Genomic DNA, 22191 nt, shown 5'->3' on the forward strand with positions numbered 1-22191 from the left:
GAATAAAGCTTACCCTTCCCACATGGGGATCTTATCAGTCCTTTTCTAGCATTATCACAGTCTTGTTAGAAATAAATTCCTGAACATACTTTATTGCAGCCTAACCTGCAAACCGTTCCCCCCAACTGAAGTTTTCTGGTACTCCTCAGTCCTTTGTGGGAACAGCAGTGGATTTTAGTTACAACATGCTAAAATCATTTTCCTCCCTGCAGAAATCTTCATCTCTTTTTTGCAGGAGTGTAAATAGTACAAACCGGTACCATTTAAAATAAACTTTTGCTTGTAGAATAAAAACTACAAATCTAACACCACATTCACTTTACCCTTCCGAGAGGGACCCTATTGCTTAGAGCCGGCAAAGAGAATGACTGGGGGGTGGAGCTAGAGGGGGAGCTATATGGACAGCTCTGCTGTGTGCTCTCTTTGCCACTTCCTGTTAGGAAGGAGAATATCCCACAAGTAAAGAATGAATCCGTGGACTGGATACACCTTACAAGAGAAATTTTTTTACTGTCACTTTAAAATTTTAAACTAACTTTTTAAAATCTATTATAACCTTTAAGTGTAGAGAAGGCCAAAAATGCTTAAAAACCCTGCAGAACACCTTTACACCTCAGCAGTACTTGGCTGAAGTGCCTACCTTCCTCTGAGCAGGAGCCAATACCTCACGAGCCCAACCGGAACCTAGCAGCAGCTGCAGAAGTCAGGCTCTTGATCTAAACACGCATATAGGATAATAAATGCGTAGTTTGCAAGGAAGATGCACAAATTCACCTCAAGATGTTTTCAGGAAGTGAATCGAAAAGGCGCGCATACAAATTGCTGCTTCCTTAGTACCGCCCATCGTGGGCGTGCCAATAAGTAATCTCCCGGTCGGCTATTAGTTATTAAACCGCCACATTTTGAAAACCAGCCCCAGTGCCTGCATATAAGCTGCCCATAGTGCCCCTAAGCCCCTAGGAGAATCTGTGCCCATAAAAATAAAGAGCCTTATTTAAATGAGGTTTGTCCCATATTATTAAATTAAGTGCCAAACTTTACCAACTACCCCCAGAAAATAAAGCCAGCACTTGACTCATTCTGCCTGACAGCAAAAGGCAGCTCCCAGGTTTGAGAGGTCCTCTCCCTCACATGGACCTGTGAAAAAAAAAAAGAAAGTCCCGAGTAATATCCCTCAGGTTTTCTGGGTTAGGGCAGCATCAGAATATGGGAGGCGCAGTGAGAATTATGTCCCACAAGTTCCCATTGCTCTAAAACCACCACTGCTCTACTGAAGAGACTGATATGGACTACGGCTACACCCTAGAACAAAGCAGCAAAATCTTGTACCACTTAAATAATAGAAAAAGATTCTTCAATCAAGAGTTTAACAACTAACTTTGCCACTTCCTTACACTAACGTAAGCAAAGAGCATGACTGGGGTGGAAGGGGAGGGAGGTGATATTTATCAGCTTTGCAGTGGTGCTCTTTGCCGCCTCCTGCAGGGCAGGAGTGGTATTCCCAGTAGTAATTAGATGATCCGTGGACTTGTGTCATTAAAAAGAAATGCAAAGACAAAAATGGTTTCTACGTGGGTTGTTTCCTCCAAAAGGCATCCTAAGCAGACAAACACTGAAGTGATATAATTTAAGATTTTAACACATTTCAAAAGGATGCCTCATGCCAAGCAGCAAAAGTGGTCACTAAAGATTATGAAGTAATGAGGAAGTCTACCACGTACATCAATATTTTGTCAAGACAATAGCAGACCAAAGCAAGAGAGGGAAAGACAAACTGTCCCTGGGGACCTAATGTAACAGGCTGAGAGTCAAGAGAGAAGTAATGGGCCCAGAGACAGAAGGTCTGGACTGAATAAGAAATAATGAAGAAACCTGCAGAAAGTGCAATCATAAATCACAAACCACAGACAGAATGGCACAATTGTGTGCTGATCCCCGTGTGACTCTGTGGAGGACCCTTATAAAGAAAAAAAAACCCCAAAAAAAACACACTTGACAATGGGGGGAAACCGATACAAAAACAGCAAAGTCCACCAAAAAAACCTGTGCTTGCTATCCACCCTGAGAAGCTGATATCCATCAAAAATAATAAGATTGGATAATTGTGGCATTGGAGACAAAGGCCCAGAGAAGATGCCAGACTAATGGTCTGTAAGAATACTGAAAGCAAAACTATCACACTGGTGACGTCTTCTTGTCTTGCAGTATATTCCAGGATTGCCTTAAAGGGACAGTAAACCTTCAAAATAATAGTGCAGAATTATATAACAATAGCTTAGCGCCAGATGTCTAAGTCAAAGGACTAAAAAGATATTTGACTTGGAAAATTTTACAGAACGCTGCTCCTGGCTCTACTGAGCAGGTCTGTTTGTTTTCCTAAGCGCATTGCGGCAGGCAGTCTAATCACAGGCGGCCTTAATGTAGCTCACTCCCGCTACCAGACCAGAGTGTGAGTGAGCTACATTGAGTTTAATAGCGCAATTGGGCGTGATGTGACTAGACAGCGTGCCCGCTAAGCGCTTAGGAATACAAACAGACCCACTCAGTAGAAACACTGCCCCAACCCTAGTATATGTTAGTAGTCTGAACATTATCTGATTAAGGCACCAAAATATCATTGATTAGAATCCCCACACTAACTTTCTAAGTGGAAAGGCCTCACATTGCGGTCTTTAATATTGTGTTTTCGATTTTAAAGATATTTCAATAAAAGTTATTTTAAAGATATTTCAATAAAAGTTATTTTTTAATCTGTAACCGGATATTTTCTTGCCTAAATCCTTACTTTTGGGAAATACAACACTTGGTAACCAGGAGGCGGCAAATACACACCAGTCAAAGGCTTAAATATCCCTCCCACTTCCCTTATCCCCCCAGTCATTCGGCAGAGGGAACAAAAAAGTAGGAGAAACAGTGTATAAAAAGATGCCAGAAGAAATGTAAAAAGGGAGCCACCCAGCAAAAAAATTAGGTGCTGGGTCATGGACTCTGCCAGGAAGGAAAGGAAGGCAGACCCTATTCTGAGGGCACCACAGCCAGCAAAACTTTTCACCCAAAAGCTGCTTCAGCCAAAGCAAACACATCAAACTTGTAAAAATTAGAAAAAGTGCGTAAGAAGGACCTCCTATAGTACGAAAGGCAAAGAATGACTGGGGAATAGGGGAAGTAGAAGTGATATTTAAGCCTTTGGCTGGGGTGTCTTTGCCTCCTCCTGGTGGCCAGGTGTTGTATTTCCCAACAGTAAGGAATGAAGTTGTGGACTATCCCTGCCTTATGGAAAGAAACAACAATTTATGCTTAACTGATAAATTAATTTCTTGACAGAGTCCAAGGATCATCAATAATTACTGTTGGGAATATCACTCCTGGCCAGCAGGAGGCGGCAAAGAGCACCACAGCAAAGCTGATGAATATATCTTCCCTACCCACAATCCCCCAGTCATTCAACCAAAGGAAAGGAGAGAAAGTAAGTAACACAAGGTGTAGAGGTGCCTGAGGTTTATATAGAAAAGAAACTATCTGAAAAACAGGGCGGGCCTTGGACTCACTGTGTAAAGAAATAAATCAATTTATGAGGTAAGCATAAATTTTGTTTTCTTTTTAATGACACAGCGAGTCCACGGATCATCAATAATAACTGTTGGGAATCAATACCCAAGCTAGAGGACACGGATAAGAACATTAAATGTCCTCTTACCCTTTTCCCTGAATGAAAACAGAAAATGCCGCAGATACCGTTGGATACCCGAGCTACAAAATCTGTAGACAAATTCACTCTTGCAGGAGATAATGAGGAACCGCAGAGCACTGCATGTGACATCCTAGAGGCTGGGACATATAAGGAGAAAACTGTGGCATTGCCCAAACAGCATCATCCTAGGAGACAATAAGTCAGAGGCAACTCTCTCTCTCTCTCTCTCTCTCTCTCTCTCTCTCTCTCTCGAGAGAGATATAGAGAGAGCGAGAGCAACAACCCATAAAATACATACCAAGAAAAACAAAATATGAGTTTTAAAACCCACACAGAATTCCAACTGAAAATTCTGAGAGGACAGGAGAATTCACCACTTAAACTTTAATGTAAAAACACAAGGTTTTTATCTAAAAAGAAAACAAATTTAACATGAAGGACCAAATAATATTCTAAATAACAATATTATAAGGGCAAACTAAATCCATGCAAAAATTATATCCTCCGTCTAAAGGCGTTTCTATTTAACACTTTACTTACTACGAACAAAGAAGAACGTAGTTCCGATAAACAGCCGGAGCAAACGAGTGGGTCACGAGATCGAACCCGGAATGCCCAAAATGGCGACCGCATCTCTCCGCAGAAAAAAAAATTAAGGCGGAGACAGCAGTAGTACAGAAATGAAGCGCGAACATTTAAATATCGCTCTTCATTTCCATACCTACTTCGCCTTAGTATATATATATATATATATATATATATATATATATATATATATATATATATATATATATATATATATATATATATATATATATATATATATATATATATATATATATATATATATAGTTTAATATTACATACCCTACATCTACACACTGATGTCTACATGACTCCTGCATGAATAATGGGTATTTTCATATGAAGGGGAGGCTGAGTGTCTGCTCTTCCTCAGCCCATTTAAGTGGGTGCCCCAGTCTAACTTTATCAGCAGTGCTAAAATAGGAGCTTCTAAGTACGTTTTTAAAAGGTTTAACACTGGATTTGTATCAGTATATATTCTTCGTTATAGTAGTGTCTATAATATGCAGTTATATGAAAATTGGTTTATACTGTCCCATTATATAATTTTCATTACGAGGTTAGTAGCGCTAGAATAAATGAATCTTTATAAAGCTGAACTTTAAGAATAAAGTTGAAAAACAAAATCATACCTGATACCAGTTACTATAATTATAAGCAGCTTGACTTGTATCGGTGGTTGCAGCAGTAGTAGAAGCAACAGACATCTGAGTGGAAACAGCAGGCTCTTCAACGTGTGCTCGCTTTGCTTCTGGTTGCTCCAAGCTGTAATAAAAGTATATTCATAAAGATGTGAAAACCTATTTGCAATTCAATGTCAAACAGTGCTACCAAGGCTACAAACACCCCCCCCCCCCCCCAAGTTATATTCCTTAAACTGCCTGACCAGCTAAAAAGCGTCCCCTGAATCCAGTCAGTCAGTGTGGCTAACTCGATTTCCACAACTTTCAACCATCCGCTTCCTACACAGTATAGGATGCAGGTATCAAGCTGTTCATGGTGATCAGTCTCACCTAGATGCCGAGTGAAAACTTTAAAAGGAACATTGTAGAAGGTAAGACAACTAAAAATAGAAAAATTCAAATTACACAGCCTCACAGCAGGTATATTAATAAATTACCTGGAAGTTGCATAAAAATGCAACGACCCATCTGTGAATAATTTCAAAATAATTAAGTTTTGTTTTGAATATTTTTATGCCTTTTTCTTATGGATCTTCCTTTACCCCAGAACACAAGGACTTATATGAATATGCATAGTTATTACTGCACTAACAAGCTAGGGCTGTTTAGCACAGATTCTGCTCAGTTGATAACTTATTAAACTAAGAGGTATAAACATTTCTAATCTAATTTTTCTTCTGTTATGTGTGATCAGTCCACGGGTCATCATTACTTCTGGGATATTATCTGCTCCCCTACAGGAAGTGCAAGAGGATTCACCCAGCAGAGTTGCTATATAGCTCCTCCCCTCTACGTCACCCCCAGTCATTCTCTTGCACCCAAAGACTAGATAGGAGGTGTGAGAGGACTATGGTGATTATACTTAGTTTTTATAACTTCAATCAAAAGTTTGTTATTTTACAATAGCACCGGAGCGTGTTATTACTTCTCTGGCAGAGTTTGAAGAAGAATCTACCAGAGTTTTTCTTATGATTTTAACCGGAGTAGTTAAGATCATATTGCTGTTTCTCGGCCATCTGAGGGAGGTAAAAGCTTCAGATCAGGGGACAGCGGGCAGTTGAATCTGCATTGAGGTATGTAGCAGTTTTTATTTTCTGAATGGAATTGATGAGAAAATCCTGCCATACCGTTATAATGACATGTATGTATACTCTACACTTCAGTATTCTGGGGATGGTATTTCACCGGAATTACTCTGTAAAAGTACATTAAACCTTTTAATAGGTATTTAATTCATGTTAAACGTTTTTGCTGGAATGTAGAATCGTTTGCATTTCTGAGGTACTGAGTGAATAAATATTTGGGCATTATTTTTTCCACTTGGCAGTTTGCTTGTTTTGATTATGACAGTTTCGTTTCTCTCTCACTGCTGTGTGTGAGGGGGAGGGGCCGTTTTTGGCGCTCTTTGCTACGCATCAAAAATTTCCAGTCAGTTACTCTTGTATTTTCTGCATGATCCGGTTCATCTCTAACAGAACTCAGGGGTCTTCAAACTTCTTTGAAGGGAGGTAGATTCTCTCAGCAGAGCTGTGAGACTTATGTAGTGACTGTGTTTTAAAACGTTGCTCTGTGATTTTTATGTTTAAAATTTAATTAGTGTTACTTTACTAATGGGAACAAACCTTTGCTAACAAGTTGTGTTGTTTTTAAAGAGTGATGCTATAACTGTTTTTCAGTTCATTATTTCAACTGTCATTTAATCGTTTAGTGCTTCTTTGAGGCACAGTACGTTTTTGTTAAATAAGATTGTAACCAAGTTGCATGTTTATTGCTAGTGTGTCAAACATGTCTGATTCAGAGGAAGATACCTGTGTCATTTGTTCCAATGCCAAGGTGGAGCCCAATAGAAATTTATGTACTAACTGTATTGATGCTACTTTAAATAAAAGCCAATCTGTACAAATTGAACAAATTTCACCAAATAGCGAGGGGAGAGTTATGCCGTCTAACTCGCCTCACGTGTCAGTACCTGCGTCTCCCGCCCGGGAGGTGCGTGATATAATGGCGCCTAATACATCTGGGCAGCCATTACAGATAACATTACAAGATATGGCTACTGTTATGACTGAAGTTTTGGCTAAGTTACCAGAACTAAGAGGCAAGCGTGATCACTCTGGGGTGAGAACAGAGTGCGCTGATAATTCTAGGGCCATGTCTGATACTGCGTCACAGCTTGCAGAGCATGAGGACGGAGAGCTTCATTCTGTAGGTGACGGTTCTGATCCAAGCAGATTGGATTCAGATATTTCAAATTTTAAATTTAAATTGGAAAACCTCCGTGTATTACTAGGGGAGGTCTTAGCGGCTCTTAACGATTGTAACACTGTTGCAATACCAGAGAAAATGTGTAGGTTGGATAAATACTTTGCGGTACCGGCGAGTACTGACGTTTTTCCTATACCTAAGAGATTAACTGAAATTGTTACTAAGGAGTGGGATAGACCCGGTGTGCCGTTCTCACCCCCTCCAATATTTAGAAAGATGTTTCCAATAGACGCCACCACACGGGACTTATGGCAAACGGTCCCTAAGGTGGAGGGAGCAGTTTCTACTTTAGCTAAGCGCACCACTATCCCGGTGGAGGATAGCTGTGCTTTTTCAGATCCTATGGATAAAAAATTAGAGGGTTACCTTAAGAAAATGTTTGTTCAACAAGGTTTTATTTTGCAACCCCTTGCATGCATCGCGCCGATTACGGCTGCGGCAGCATTTTGGATTGAGTCTCTGGAAGAGAACCTTAGTTCCGCTACGCTGGACGACATTACGGACAGGCTTAGAGTCCTTAAACTAGCTAATTCATTCATTTCGGAGGCCGTAGTACATTTAACCAAACTTACGGCTAAGAATTCAGGATTCGCCATTCAGGCACGTAGGGCGCTGTGGCTAAAATCCTGGTCGGCTGATGTAACTTCTAAGTCCAAATTACTTAATATACCTTTCAAGGGGCAAACTTTATTTGGGCCCGGTTTGAAAGAAATTATTGCTGACATTACAGGAGGTAAGGGCCACGCTCTACCTCAAGACAAAGCCAAAGCTAAGGCTAGACAGTCTAATTTTCGTCCCTTTCGGAATTTCAAAGCAGGTGCAGCATCAACTTCCACTACACCAAAACAGGAAGGAGCTGTTGCTCGTTACAGACAAGGCTGGAAACCTATCCAGTCCTGGAATAAGGGCAAGCAGGCCAGAAAACCTGCTGCTGCCCCTAAGACAGCATGAACCGAGGGCCCCCGATCCGGAACCGGATCTAGTGGGGGGCAGACTCTCTCTCTTCGCCCAGGCTTGGGCAAGAGATGTCCAGGATCCCTGGGCGCTAGAGATCATATCTCAGGGATACCTTCTAGACTTCAAATTATCTCCCCCAAGAGGGAGATTTCATCTGTCAAGGTTGTCAACAAACCAAATAAAGAAAGACGCGTTTCTACGCTGTGTACAAGATCTATTATTAATGGGAGTGATCCATCCGGTTCCGCGGTCGGAACAAGGACAAGGGTTTTACTCAAACCTGTTTGTGGTTCCCAAAAAAGAGGGAACTTTCAGGCCAATCTTGGATTTAAAGATCCTAAACAAATTCCTAAGAGTTCCATCGTTCAAAATGGAAACTATTCGGACAATCTTACCCATGATCCAAAAGGGTCAGTACATGACCACAGTGGATTTAAAGGATGTTTACCTTCACATACCGATTCACAAAGATCATTACCGGTATCTAAGGTTTGCCTTCTTAGACAGGCATTACCAGTTTGTAGCCCTTCCATTCGGATTGGCTACGGCTCCAAGAATCTTCACAAAGGTTCTGGGTGCTCTTCTAGCGGTTCTGAGACCGCGAGGAATTTCGGTAGCTCCGTACCTAGACGACATTCTGATACAAGCTTCAAGCTTTCAAACTGCCAAGTCTCATACAGAGTTAGTTCTGGCATTTCTAAGGTCGCATGGATGGAAAGTGAACGAAAAGAAGAGTTCTCTCTTGCCTCTCACAAGAGTTCCATTCTTGGGGACTCTTATAGATTCTGTAGAAATGAAGATTTATCTGACAGAAGACAGATTAACAAGGCTTCTAAATACATGCCGTGTCCTTCATTCCATTCAACTCCCGTCAGTAGCTCAATGCATGGAGGTGATCGGCTTAATGGTAGCAGCAATGGACATAGTACCCTTTGCACGCCTACATCTCAGACCGCTGCAATTGTGCATGCTGAGTCAGTGGAATGGGGATTACTCAGATTTGTCCCCCACTCTGAATCTGGATCAAGAGACCAGAAACTCTCTTCTATGGTGGCTTTCTCGGCCACATCTGTCCAGGGGGATGCCGTTCAGCAGGCCGGACTGGACAATTGTAACAACAGACGCCAGCCTTCTAGGTTGGGGCGCTGTCTGGAATTCTCTGAAGGCTCAGGGACAATGGAGTCAGGAGGAAAGTCTCCTGCCAATAAACATTCTGGAATTGAGAGCAGTTCTCAATGCCCTTCTAGCTTGGCCCCAGTTAAAGACTCGGGGGTTCATCAGGTTTCAGTCGGACAACATCACGACTGTAGCTTACATCAACCATCAGGGAGGGACAAGAAGCTCCCTAGCAATGATGGAAGTATCAAAGATAATTCGCTGGGCAGAGTCTCACTCTTGCCACCTGTCAGCAATCCACATCCCGGGAGTGGAGAACTGGGAGGCGGATTTCTTGAGTCGCCAGACTCTTCATCCGGGGTAGTGGGAACTTCATCCGGAGGTCTTTGCCCAAATACTTCGACGTTGGGGCAAACCAGAGATAGATCTCATGGCGTCTCGCCAGAACGCCAAACTTCCTCGCTACGGATCCAGATCCAGGGATCCGGGAGCGGTTCTGATAGATGCTTTGACAGCACCTTGGAACTTCAGGATGGCTTATGTGTTTCCACCCTTCCCGCTGCTTCCTCGATTGATTGCCAAAATCAAACAGGAGAGAGCATCAGTGATTCTAATAGCGCCTGCATGGCCGCGCAGGACTTGGTATGCAGATCTAGTGGACATGTCATCCTGTCCGCCTTGGTCTCTACCTCTAAGACAGGACCTTCTGATTCAGGGTCCATTCAAACATCAAAGTCTAACTTCTCTGAAGCTGACTGCTTGGAAATTGAACGCTTGATTTTATCAAAACGTGGTTTTTCTGAGTCGGTTATTGATACCCTTATACAGGCTAGGAAGCCTGTTACCAGAAAGATTTACCATAAAATATGGCGTAAATACCTATACTGGTGTGAATCCAAAGATTACTCCTGGAGTAAGGTTAGGATTCCTAGGATATTGTCTTTTCTACAAGAAGGTTTAGAAAAGGGTTTATCGGCTAGCTCATTAAAGGGACAGATCTCAGCTCTGTCCATCTTGTTACACAGGCGTCTGTCAGAAAATTCAGACATCCAGGCCTTTTGTCAGGCTTTAGCTAGGATCAAGCCTGTGTTTAAAACTGTTGCTCCGCCATGGAGTTTAAACTTAGTTCTTAACGTTTTACAGGGTGTTCCGTTTGAACCCCTTCATTCCATTGATATAAAATTGTTATCTTGGAAAGTTCTATTTTTAATGGCTATTTCCTCGGCTCGAAGAGTCTCTGAGTTATCAGCCCTACATTGTGATTCTCCTTATCTGATTTTTCACTCAGACAAGGTAGTTCTGCGTACTAAACCTGGGTTCTTACCTAAGGTTGTCTCTAACAGGAACATCAATCAAGAGATTGTTGTTCCATCTTTGTGTCCAAATCCTTCTTCAAAGAAGGAACGTCTTCTACACAATCTGGATGTAGTTCGTGCCCTCAAGTTCTACTTGCAGGCAACTAAAGATTTTCGCCAAACTTCTTCCCTGTTTGTCGTTTATTCTGGACAGAGGAGAGGTCAAAAAGCTTCTGCTACCTCTCTCTCTTTTTGGCTTCGTAGCATAATACGTTTAGCCTATGAGACTGCTGGACAGCAGCCTCCTGAAAGAATTACAGCTCATTCCACTAGAGCTGTGGCTTCCACTTGGGCCTTTAAGAATGAGGCCTCTGTTGAACAGATTTGCAAGGCTGCAACTTGGTCTTCGCTTCATACTTTTTCCAAATTTTACAAATTTGACACTTTTGCTTCTTCGGAGGCTATTTTTGGGAGAAAGGTTCTTCAGGCAGTGGTTCCTTCTGTATAATGAGCCTGCCTATCCCTCCCGTCATCCGTGTACTTTTGCTTTGGTATTGGTATCCCAGAAGTAATGATGACCCGTGGACTGATCACACATAACAGAAGAAAACATAATTTATGCTTACCTGATAAATTCCTTTCTTCTGTTGTGTGATCAGTCCACGGCCCGCCCTGTTTTGTAAGGCAGGTACATATTTTTTAAATTATAATTCAGTCACCACTACACCCTTGGCTTCTCCTTTCTCGTTGGTCTTTGGTCGAATGACTGGAGGTGACGTAGAGGGGAGGAGCTATATAGCAACTCTGCTGGGTGAATCCTCTTGCACTTCCTGTAGGGGAGCAGATAATATCCCAGAAGTAATGATGACCCGTGGACTGATCACACAACAGAAGAAAGGAATTTATCAGGTAAGCATAAATTATGTTATCTCTCTTGAAGGGATCTTATCACTACAATTAAATGTCCTTGTAATTACATTATCCCCACATTTGATTATCTGCTATTTCAGATTTGATTGCTGAAAAATAAAATATAATCATTTGAAGAAAAAAAAATTATTCCATTCTTCAATATTTCCAGGACTTTCCCACAACACTAAAGTTTGCTAGAGTGCAAGACACAATTTCTTATCTGTTTCAAGTTCCTTGTCTCTCACACACACAATATGTGTGTGTGTAAATTTATGCTTACCTGATAAATTAATTTCTTCTATGGTACGACAAGTCCACGGATTCATCCTTTACTTGTGGGATATTATCCTCCTGCTATCAGGAAGTGGCAAAGAGCACCACAGCAGAGCTGTCTATATAGCTCCTCCCTTAGCTCCACCCCCCAGTCATTCGACCGAAGGTACAGGAAGAAAAAGGAGAAACTACAAGGTGCAGAGGTGACTGAAGTTTAAAATAAAAAAATATAATCTGTCTTAAAATGACAGGGCGGGCCGTGGACTCGTCGTACCATAGAAGAAATTAATTTATCAGGTAAGCATAAATTTACTTTTCTTCTATAAGGTACGACGAGTCCACGGATTCATCCTTTACTTGTGGGATACAATACCAAACCTACAGGACACGGATGAACGGGAGGGACAAGACAGATGGTTAAACAGAAGGCACCACTGCTTGAAGAACTTTTCTCCCAAAAATAGCCTCCGAAGAAGCAAAACCATCAAATTTGTAAAATTTGGAAAAGGTATGAAGTGAAGACCAAGTTGCAGCCTTACAAATCTGTTCAACAGAAGCATCATTTTTAAAAGCCCATGTGGAAGCCACCGCTCTAGTAGAGTGAGCTGTAATCCTTTCAGGAGGCTGCTTCACCCACCTAAGGAAGCAAGGTTTAAAAACTGTGGTATGTGTGAGGGGTATTTATAGGCTTGGTAAACTTTGCCTCCTCCAGGTAGGAATGTATATCCAATATGCAACGGGTCGTGGACTCTCGCCACCTATATGAAAGAAATAACGTTCTGTAGTATTAGAAACTGTACAATATGTGACCTTTGAGGGAATTTGCATAACTATTACTATTGTGCCGATTAAATGCTATGGCTCCAACTAATATACTGCTATCAGTGAATGGAGAGAGAAAAAAAAAGTAAATTTATGCTTACCTGATAAATTAATTTCTTCTATGGTACGACAAGTCCACGGATTCATCCTTTACTTGTGGAATATTATCCTGCTAACAGGAAGTGGCAAAGAGCACCACAGCAGAGCTGTCTATATAGCTCCTCTCTTAGCTCCACCCCCCAGTCATTCGACCGAAGGTACAGGAAGAAAAAAGGAGAAACTACAAGGTGCAGAGGTGACTGAAGTTTAAAATCAAAAAATATACTCTGTCTTAAAATGACAGGGCGGGCCGTGGACTCATCGTACCATAGAAGAAATCAGGTAAGCATAAATTTACTTTTCTTCTATAAGGTACGACGAGTCCACAGATTCATCCTTTACTTGTGGGATACAATACCAAAGCTACAGGACACGGATGAACGGGAGGGACAAGACAGATGGTTAAACAGAAGGCACCACTGCTTGAAGAACTTTTCTCCCAAAAATAGCCTCCAAAGAAGCAAAACCATCAAATTTGTAAAATTTGGAAAAGGTATGAAGTGAAGACCAAGTCGCAGCCTTACAAATCTGTTCAACAGAAGCATCATTTTTAAAAGCCCATGTGGAAGCCACCGCTCTAGTAGAGTGAGCTGTAATCCTTTCAGGAGGCTGCTGTCCAGCAGTCTCGTATGCCAAACGGATGACGCTTTTCAGCCAAAAAGAAAGAGGTAGCCGTAGCTTTTTGACCTCTACGTTTTCCAGAATAGACAACAAACAAAGATGTTTGACGGAAATCTTCAGTCGCTTGCAAGTTAAACTTCAAAGAACGAAACACATCCAAGTTGTGCAAGAGACGCTCCTTCTTAGAGGAAGGATTAGGACACAGAGAAGGAACAACAATTTCCTGATTGATATTCCTATTAGTAACAACCTTAGGAAGGAATCCAGGTTTGGTACGCAAAACCACCTTATCAGCATGGAAAACAAGATAAGGCGAGTCGCATTGCAATGCAGACAGTTCAGAAACTTTAATATCTATGGAATGCATAGGTTCAAACGGAACCCCTTTGGAGAACTTTAAGAACTAAATTCAAACTCCATGGCGGAGCAACAGGTTTAAACACAGGCTTGATTCTAACTAAAGCCTGACAGAACGACTGAAAGTCTGGAACATCTGCCAGACGCTTGTGCAGTAGAACTGATAAGGCAGATATCTGTCCCTTTAAGGAACTAGCCGATAGCCCCTTCTCCAATCCTTCTTGGAGAAAGGACAAAATCCTAGGAATCCTGATCTTACTCCACGAGTAGCCTTTGGATTCGCACCAATAAAGATATTTATGCCATATTTTATGATAAATTTTCCTAGTGACACGCTTTCGAGCCTGAATCAAGGTATCTATTATTGACTCAGAGAAACCCCGCTTGGACAAAATAAAGCGTTCAATCTCCAAGCAGTCAGCTGCAGAGAAACTAGATTTTTCAATTTTTTGCATGCAGACTCAATGTGTAGTTAAGTTTGCCCCACAAGGAAATTTTACATTTAACCCTTTAATGTGCAAACCGGATTGAAATGAGGCCTAAATCCGGAAAAAAACACCCCCAGCACCTTGCCACAGCCCTGCTGTGGCTCCTACCTGCCCTCAGGGATAGTAAATATGGGGTTAAAGCTTCGATTTGGCCCAAAACATTCACAAGGGCCCTCAGGAGTTGGAGATTGCTGCGTGAAAACAACTGGGCATCTGAGGAGCGAAAATAGGCCCCGCCCATCTCACGCAATGTCTCTACAGCCTCAAAGAACCGCACCAGAGCGGTTTTAAACTAGCCATGTGGGTTCTGAGACACAAAAAAAAGCCAAGTGTACCCTCAATAAAGTTGCCCACAAAACGTTAACAGCACTCCCAGTTCATAAAACGATTGCCCACAAACATTCAAAACTCAGTGTCAACCATTTTTTAATTAGCCCCTTATGCAAGCTTAGTAATGCCCGTCTATAGCTCTCAGGATTACTGCTTACCCTTACCCTCATGGGGATACTGTCAGCCTTTCTGAAATACACAGTCTCTCCAGAAAAATATGACTGAACATACCTCACTGCACCATAGCATGAAAACGTTCCTCACACTGAAGTTTCATGTACCCCTCAGCCTCTGTGGGAACTGCACTGAATCTTAGTTACAAATGCCAAGATCATCATCCTCCAGGCAAAAGTCTTCATCCATCTGCTGCCTGAGAGTAAATAGTACACACTGGTACCATTTAAAACAAAAAACTCTTGCTTCAAGAAAGTAAAAACTAATATTTTCTCACCTCTTTCACTTTACCCTTCCTAGTAATTAGAGTAGGCAAAGAGAATGACTGGGGGGTGGAGCTAAGGGAAGAGCTATATAGACAGCTCTGCTGTGGTGCTCTTTGCCACTTCCTGTTAGTAGGAGGATAATATCCCACAAGTAAAGGATGAATCCGTGGACTCGTCGTACCTTATAGAAGAAAAGTCTACACACCCCTGTTAAAATGTCAGGTTTCTGTAATGTAAAAAAATGAGACAAAGATAAATTATTTCAGAACTTTTTCCACCTTTAATGTGACCTATAAACTGTACAACTCAATTGAAAAAACAAACAAATCTTTTAGGTAAAGGGAAATAAAAATCTAAAATATGGTTGCATAAGTGTGAACACCCTTAAACTAATACTTTATTAAAGCACCTTTTGATTTTATTACAGCACTATGGGTATGAGGTTTTTTTTTTTTAGCATGGCACATCTTGACTTGGCAAGATTTGCCCACTCTTCTTTGCAAAAACACTCTAAATCTGTCAGAATGCGAGGGCATCTCCTGTGCACAGCCCTCTTCAGATCACCCCACAGATTTTGAATTTGATTCAGGTCTGGGCTCTGGCTGGGCCATCCCAAAACTTTAATCTTCTTCTGGAGAAGCCATTCCTTTGTTGATTTGGATGTATGCTTTGGGTCATCGTCATGCTGAAAGATGAAGTTCCTCTTCATGTTCAGCTTTCTAGCAGAAGCCTGAAGGTTTTGTGCCAATATTGTCTGGTATTTGGAACTGTTCATTATTCCCTCTACCTTGACTAAGTCCCCAGTTCCAGCTGAAGAAAAACAGCCCCAAAGCATGATGACACCACCATGCTTCACTGTGGATATGGTGTTCTTTTGGTGATATGCAGTGTTTTTGCGCCAAACACATCTTTTGGAATTATGGCCAAAAAGTTCAACTTTGGTTTCCTCAGACAAGAACACCTTTTGCAACATGCTTTTGGGAAAATTCAGATGTGCTTTTGCAAAATTTAGCCGGGCTTGGATGTTTTTTTTTTTGTAAGAAAAGGCTTCCGTCTTGCCACTCTACCCCATAGCCCAGACATATGAAGAATACGGGCGATTGTTGTCACATGTACCATACAGCCAGTACTTGCCAGATATTCCTGCAGCTCCTTTAATGTTGCTGTAGGCCTCTTGGCAGCCTCCCAGACCAGTTTTCTTCTCGTCTTTTCAGCAATTTTGGAGGGACATCCAGTTCTGGGTAATGTCACTGTTGCACCATATTTTCTTCACTTGAGGATGACTGTCTTCACTTTGTTCCATGGTATATCTGATGCCTTGGAAATTCTTTTGTAGCCTTCTACTGACTGATACCTTTTAACAATGCGATCCCTCTGATGCTTTAGAAGCTCTCTGCGGACCATGGCTTTTGCTGTAGGATGGGATGCGACTAACAAAATGTCAGGAAAGACCTACTAGAACAGCTGAACTTTATTTTGGGTTAATCAGAGGCACTTTAAATGATGACAGGTGTGTACTTTACCCAGAGCAATCCTTAACAGAATCTGCTCTGGTCCCTCACCAACAAATAGGAACAGGACAGCGAGGACTGAGTGTATAATCCTTCTGACGCCGGCAAATCACGAATTAGGCAAGGCTATTTGTAACCCATCAGTGAAAGGTACTCGCTGTAAGTAACACCTAGTCTGATGCTCCTTCTTAAAAGATAAGAACCAGCCTGTCGACTGGGAACGGAAGGTCTCCTTCCTCTCCATATGTAGCCCTGCATGGGCAGAGCCTCAAAAACTCGTGAAGTTCATGGAAGTTCCAATTCAAACACTAGCAAAAAGCAAAAGCATAATTCGATCAGAAGAGAAACTAACTCCTCATTCGTAGTAAAAAAAAAAAACTCATCAAACCAAGCAGCCAGTTACACCGGCACCACATTGATGATATAAGCCGTTAAAGGGACAGTAAACCTAAAAAATAATGTTATATAATTCTGCACATAGTGCAGAATTATATATTATTTTAGTGCTTTTGTTACAAAAGCTTTTTTCCCCCTTTGAATTTTTTAAAAATATGCCGCTTTTACAGACCCGCTCTCTGCTGAGCGGGTCTGTTTTTTTTTACTCCGCGCATTGTGCCAGCTGTATAGTCACAGCCCGGCCCGACCATGCCATAGCATTAAGTGCAGCTCGCTCCTGCTCTGTCTGCACTTAATGCTATGGCGCAGTCGGGCCGGGCTGTGACTATACAGCTGGCCCAACGCACTGAGTAAAAAAAACAGACCCGCTCAGCAGAGAGCGGGTCTGTAAAAGCGGCATATTTTTAAAAAATTCAAAGGGGAAAAAACTATTTATGTAAGAACTTACCTGATAAATTCATTTCTTTCATATTGGCAAGAGTCCATGAGCTAGTGACATATGGGATATACAATCCTACCAGGAGGGGCAAAGTTTCCCAAACCTCAAAATGCCTATAAATACACTCGTCACCACACCCACAATTCAGTTTAACGAATAGCCAAGCAGTGGGGTGATAAAAAAAGGAGTAGAAAGCATCAACAAAGGAAATTTGGAAATAATTGTGCTTTATACAAAAAAACATAACCACCATAGAAAAGGGTGGGCCTCATGGACTCTTGCCAATATGAAAGAAATGAATCAGGTAAGTTCTTACATAAATTGTGTTTTCTTTCATGTAATTGGCAAGAGTCCATGAGCTAGTGACATATGGGATATCAATACCCAAGATGTGGAGTCTTCCACTCAAGAGTCACTAGGGAGGGAATAAAAATAAAAACAGCCATATTCCGCTGAAAAAATTAATTCACAACCCAAAACAAAAATAAGTTTATTTCATCTTTGAAAGAAAAAAACTTAAATCAAAAGCAGAAGAATCAAACTGAAACAGCTGCCTGAAGAACTTTTCATTCATTCTTAAAAGCCCACAAAGTGGAAATTGATCTAGTAGAATGAGCTGTAATTCTCTGAGGAGGGGCCTGACTATCAGGAAGTATAGCAAGGAATATCAGGAAGTATAGCAATCTTTCTGTGAAATAAAACAGAAAGAGCTGAGATTTGTCCTTTCAAGGAACTTGCAGACAAACCCTTAACCAAACCATCCTAAAGGAACTGTAAAATTCTAGGAATTCTAAAAGAATGCCAGGAGAATTTATGAGAAGAACACCATGAAATGCAAGGCTTCCAAACTGTATAATAAATCTTTCTAGAGACAGATTTACAAGCTTGTAACATAGTATTAATCACTGAGTCAGAGAAACCTCTATGACTCAGAACTAAGCGTTTAATTTACACACCTTCAAATTTAATGATTTGAGATCCTGATGGAAAAATGGACCTTGAGATGGTAGGTCCGGCCGTAACGGAAGTGGCCAAGGCGGGCAACTGGACATCCGCACACCAAAACCTGTGTGGCCATGCTGGAGCCACCAGCAACACAAAAGACTGTTCCATGATGATTTTGGAGATCACTCTTGGAAGGAGAACTAGAGGCAGGAAGATGTAAGCAGGATGATAACACCAAGGAAGTGGCAGTGCATCCACTGCTTCCGCCTGAACATACCTGGACAGGTATCTGGGAAGTTTCTTGTTTAGATGAGAGGCCATGAGATCTCTCTCTGGAAGACCCCACATCTGAAAAAACACATCTGGATGTAGAGACCACTCCCATGGATATAAAGTCTGGTGGCTGAGATAATCCGCCTCCCAATTGTCTACACCTGGGATATGCACCGCAGAGATTAGACAGGAGCTGGATTCCGCCCAAGCAAGTATCCGAGATACTTCTTTCATAGCTTGGGGACTGAGTCCCACCCTGATGATTGACATAAGCCACAGTTGTGATATTGTCTGTCTGAAAACAAATGAACGGTTCTCTCTTTAGCAGAGGCCAAAACTGAAGAGCCCTGAGAATTGCACGGAGTTCTAAAATATTTATTGGTAATCTCGCCTCTTGAGATTTCCAAACCCCTTGTGCTGTCAGAGATCCCCAAACAGCTCCCCAACCTAAAAGACTCGCATCTGTTGAGATCACAGTCCAGGTTGGCCGAACAAAAGAAGCCCCTTGAACCAAACGTTGGTGATCTATCCACCATGTCAGAGAGTGTCGTACATTGGGATTCAAGGATATTAATTGTGATATCTTTGTATAATCCCTGCACCATTGATTCAGCATGCAAAGTTGTAGAGGTCTCATGTGAAAACGAGCAAAGGGGATCGCGTCCGATGCTGCAGTCATGAGACCTAAAACTTCCATGCACATAGCCACTGAAGGGAATGACCGAGACTGAAGGTGCCGGCATGCTGCACCCAAATTTTAAACGTCTCTTGTCTGTTAGAGACAGTCATGGACACTGAATCTATCTGGAAACCTAAAAAGGTGACCCTTGTCGGAGGAATCTAGAAACTTTTTGGCAAATTGATCCTCCAACCATGTTTCCGAAGAAACACTAGTTGATTCGTGTGAGATTCTGCAGTATGTAAAGACTTAGCTAGTACCAAGATATAGCCCAAATAAGGAAACACCGCAATACCCTGTTCTCCGATTACAGATAGTAGGGCACCCAGAACCTTTGAAAAGATTCTTGGAGCTGTTGCTAGGCCAAATGGAAGAGCAACATATTGGTAATGCTCGTCTAGAAAAGAGAATCTCAGGAACTGATAGTGTTCTGGATGAATCGGAATATGAAGGTATGCATCCTGCAAGTCTATTGTGGACATATAATGTCCTTGCTGAACAAAAGGCAGAATAGTCCTTATAGTCACCATCTTGAAAGTTGGTACTCTTACATAACGATTCAAAATTTTCAGATCCAGAACTGGTCTGAACTAATTTTCTCTCTTTGGTACAATGAATAGGTTTGAATAAAACCCCAAACCTTGTTCCTGAGGAGGAACTGGCATGATTACCCCTGAAGACTCCAGGTCTGAAACACTTCAGTAAAAGCTCAGGCTTTTCTGGATTTACAGGGATGCGTGAGAAAAAATCTTCTCACAGGAGGTCTTACTTTGAATCCTATTCGATACCCTTGAGAGACAATGATTTGAATCCAATGATTTTGGACAGTTTTTATCCAAAAATCCTTGAAAAATGGAATGAGGGCCGCACCTTCATGTGGACTTAGGGGCAGACTTTGGTTTCCTAAATGGCTTGGATTTATTCCAATTTGAGGAAGGCTTCCAACTGGAAGCAGATTCCTTGGGAGGAGGATTGAGTTTTTGTTCCTTATTCTGACGAAAGGAACGAAAACGGTTAGAAGCCTTAGATTTACCCTTAGGTTTTTTTATCCTGAGGCAGAAAAACTCTTTTTCCTCCAGTGATAGTTGAAATAGAATCCAACTGAGAACGAAATAAATGATTACCTTGGAAAGAAAGAGATAGTAATCTAGATTTAGATGTCATATCAGCATTCCAAGATTTAAGCCACAAAGCTCTTCTAGCTAATACAGCTAAAGACATGGATCTAACATCAATTTTGATAATATCAAAAATGGCATCACAAATAAAACGATTAGCATGTTGCAGTAAGCGAACAATGCTAGATATGTCAAAATCCAATTCATGTTGCGCTAAATTTTCCAACCAGAAAGTTGATGCAGCCGCAACATCAGCCAAAGAAATAGCAGGTCTGAGAAGATGACCTGAATATAAATAGGCCTTCCTTAGATAAGATTCAAGCTTCCTATCTAAAGGATCCTTAAAGGAAGTGCTATCTTCCATAGGAATAGTGGTACGTTTAGCAAGAGTAGAAATAGCCCCATCAACTTTGGGGATCTTTTCCCAAAACTCTATAGATTAAGCTGGTAAAGGATACAATCTCTTAAACCTTGAAGGAATAAAGGAAGTACCTGGCTTATTCCATACCCTAGAAATCATATCTGAAATAAACTCAGGAATAGGAAAAACCCCTGGAGAAACCACAGGAGGTTTAAAAACAGCATTTAAACGTTTATTAGACTGAACGTCAATAGGACTGGTTACCTCAATATCCAAAGTAATTAACACTTCTTTTAATAAAGAACACATATACTCTATTTTAAATTAATAAGTAGATTTGTCAGTGTCAATATCTGAGGAAGGATCTTCTGTTTCAGATAGATGCTCATCAGAAGAGGATGAATTATTATGTTGTTGGTCATTTGAAATTTCATCAGCTAAATGAGAAGTTTTAAAAGACCTTTCACGTTTATTAGCAGGTGGAAATGCAGACAAAGCCTTCAGAATAGAATCAGAAAAATTCTTTATAAAATCTTTATATCATGCACATTAGAAGTTGAAGGAACTGCAACTGGCAATGTACTATTACTGATGGAAACACTATCTGCATGTAAAAGTTTATCATGACAACTAATACAAATGACATTCGGTGGAATAATTTATACAATTTTACAACAAATGCACTTAGCTTTGGTAGAACCGATGTCAGGCAGCAATGTTCCCGGGATCAGATTGGGACACCCTTGCTCAATGTAAGAGAAAAAAACAACATATAAAGCAAAATTATCTATTTCCTTAAATGACAGTTTCAGTAATGGGAAAAAATGCAAAAGCATAGGCCTCTTGATAGAGAAGAAAGCAGGAGGCAAACAACAATGGGGTATTGAAATAATGAAAAAAATTTGGCACCGTAAACTTTTTTGGCGCCAAAAATGACCGGAAATGACACTTGCGTCACTAATGACGCCGCCGCGTGAAAGGTCTTGGCGTCACGTATGACGCCGGAAATGACGAAGTTGCGTGAAAAACGTATTTTTTTTCGCTGTACTCAGAGGAATCAGGCTTCAACAATACTGAGAAGCGCATATCAACGTAGAAATCTTAGAACAAACTTACTTCACCACCTCCATAGGAGGCAAAGTTTGTAAAACTGAATTGTGGGTGTGGTGAGGGGTGTATTTATAGGCATTTTGAGGTTTGGGAAACTTTGCCCCTCCTGGTAGGATTGTATATCCCATATGTCACTAGCTCATGGACTCTTGCCAATTACATGAAAGAAAAGCTTTTATAACAATAGCACTAAAATAATGTTATATAATTCTGCACTATGTGCAGAATTATATAACTATTTTTTAGGTTTACTGACACTTTAAGGAACAGATTAGCGCCCAACCAGAACCAGCCTGCTACATAGGGCATTCAAAACTGACCCAGGCCACAGAAAAATCAAGATCCCATAGGATCGACAAAACTAAGGACATAATGTACTGAAACCTTAACCATGTGACTTCCACGGAAGTGCTCAAGCGACCAAA

At 41.2% G+C, this 22191-nt stretch overlaps 1 protein-coding gene across 1 annotated transcript in view; it reads right to left on the minus strand.

Annotated features, from left to right (window-relative positions):
- Nucleotides 1–22191, minus strand: part of PRPF39 (pre-mRNA processing factor 39) — a 139311-nt gene that overhangs the window by 25818 nt on the left and 91302 nt on the right. Inside the window, 1 exon segment of the mRNA XM_053697846.1 lies at nt 4909–5041. Coding sequence (XP_053553821.1) covers nt 4909–5041 — 133 coding nt within the window.

This window comes from Bombina bombina, chromosome 1 (genome assembly GCF_027579735.1).
Source record: "Bombina bombina isolate aBomBom1 chromosome 1, aBomBom1.pri, whole genome shotgun sequence".
In the NCBI taxonomy this organism is placed as follows: Eukaryota; Metazoa; Chordata; class Amphibia; order Anura; family Bombinatoridae; genus Bombina; species Bombina bombina.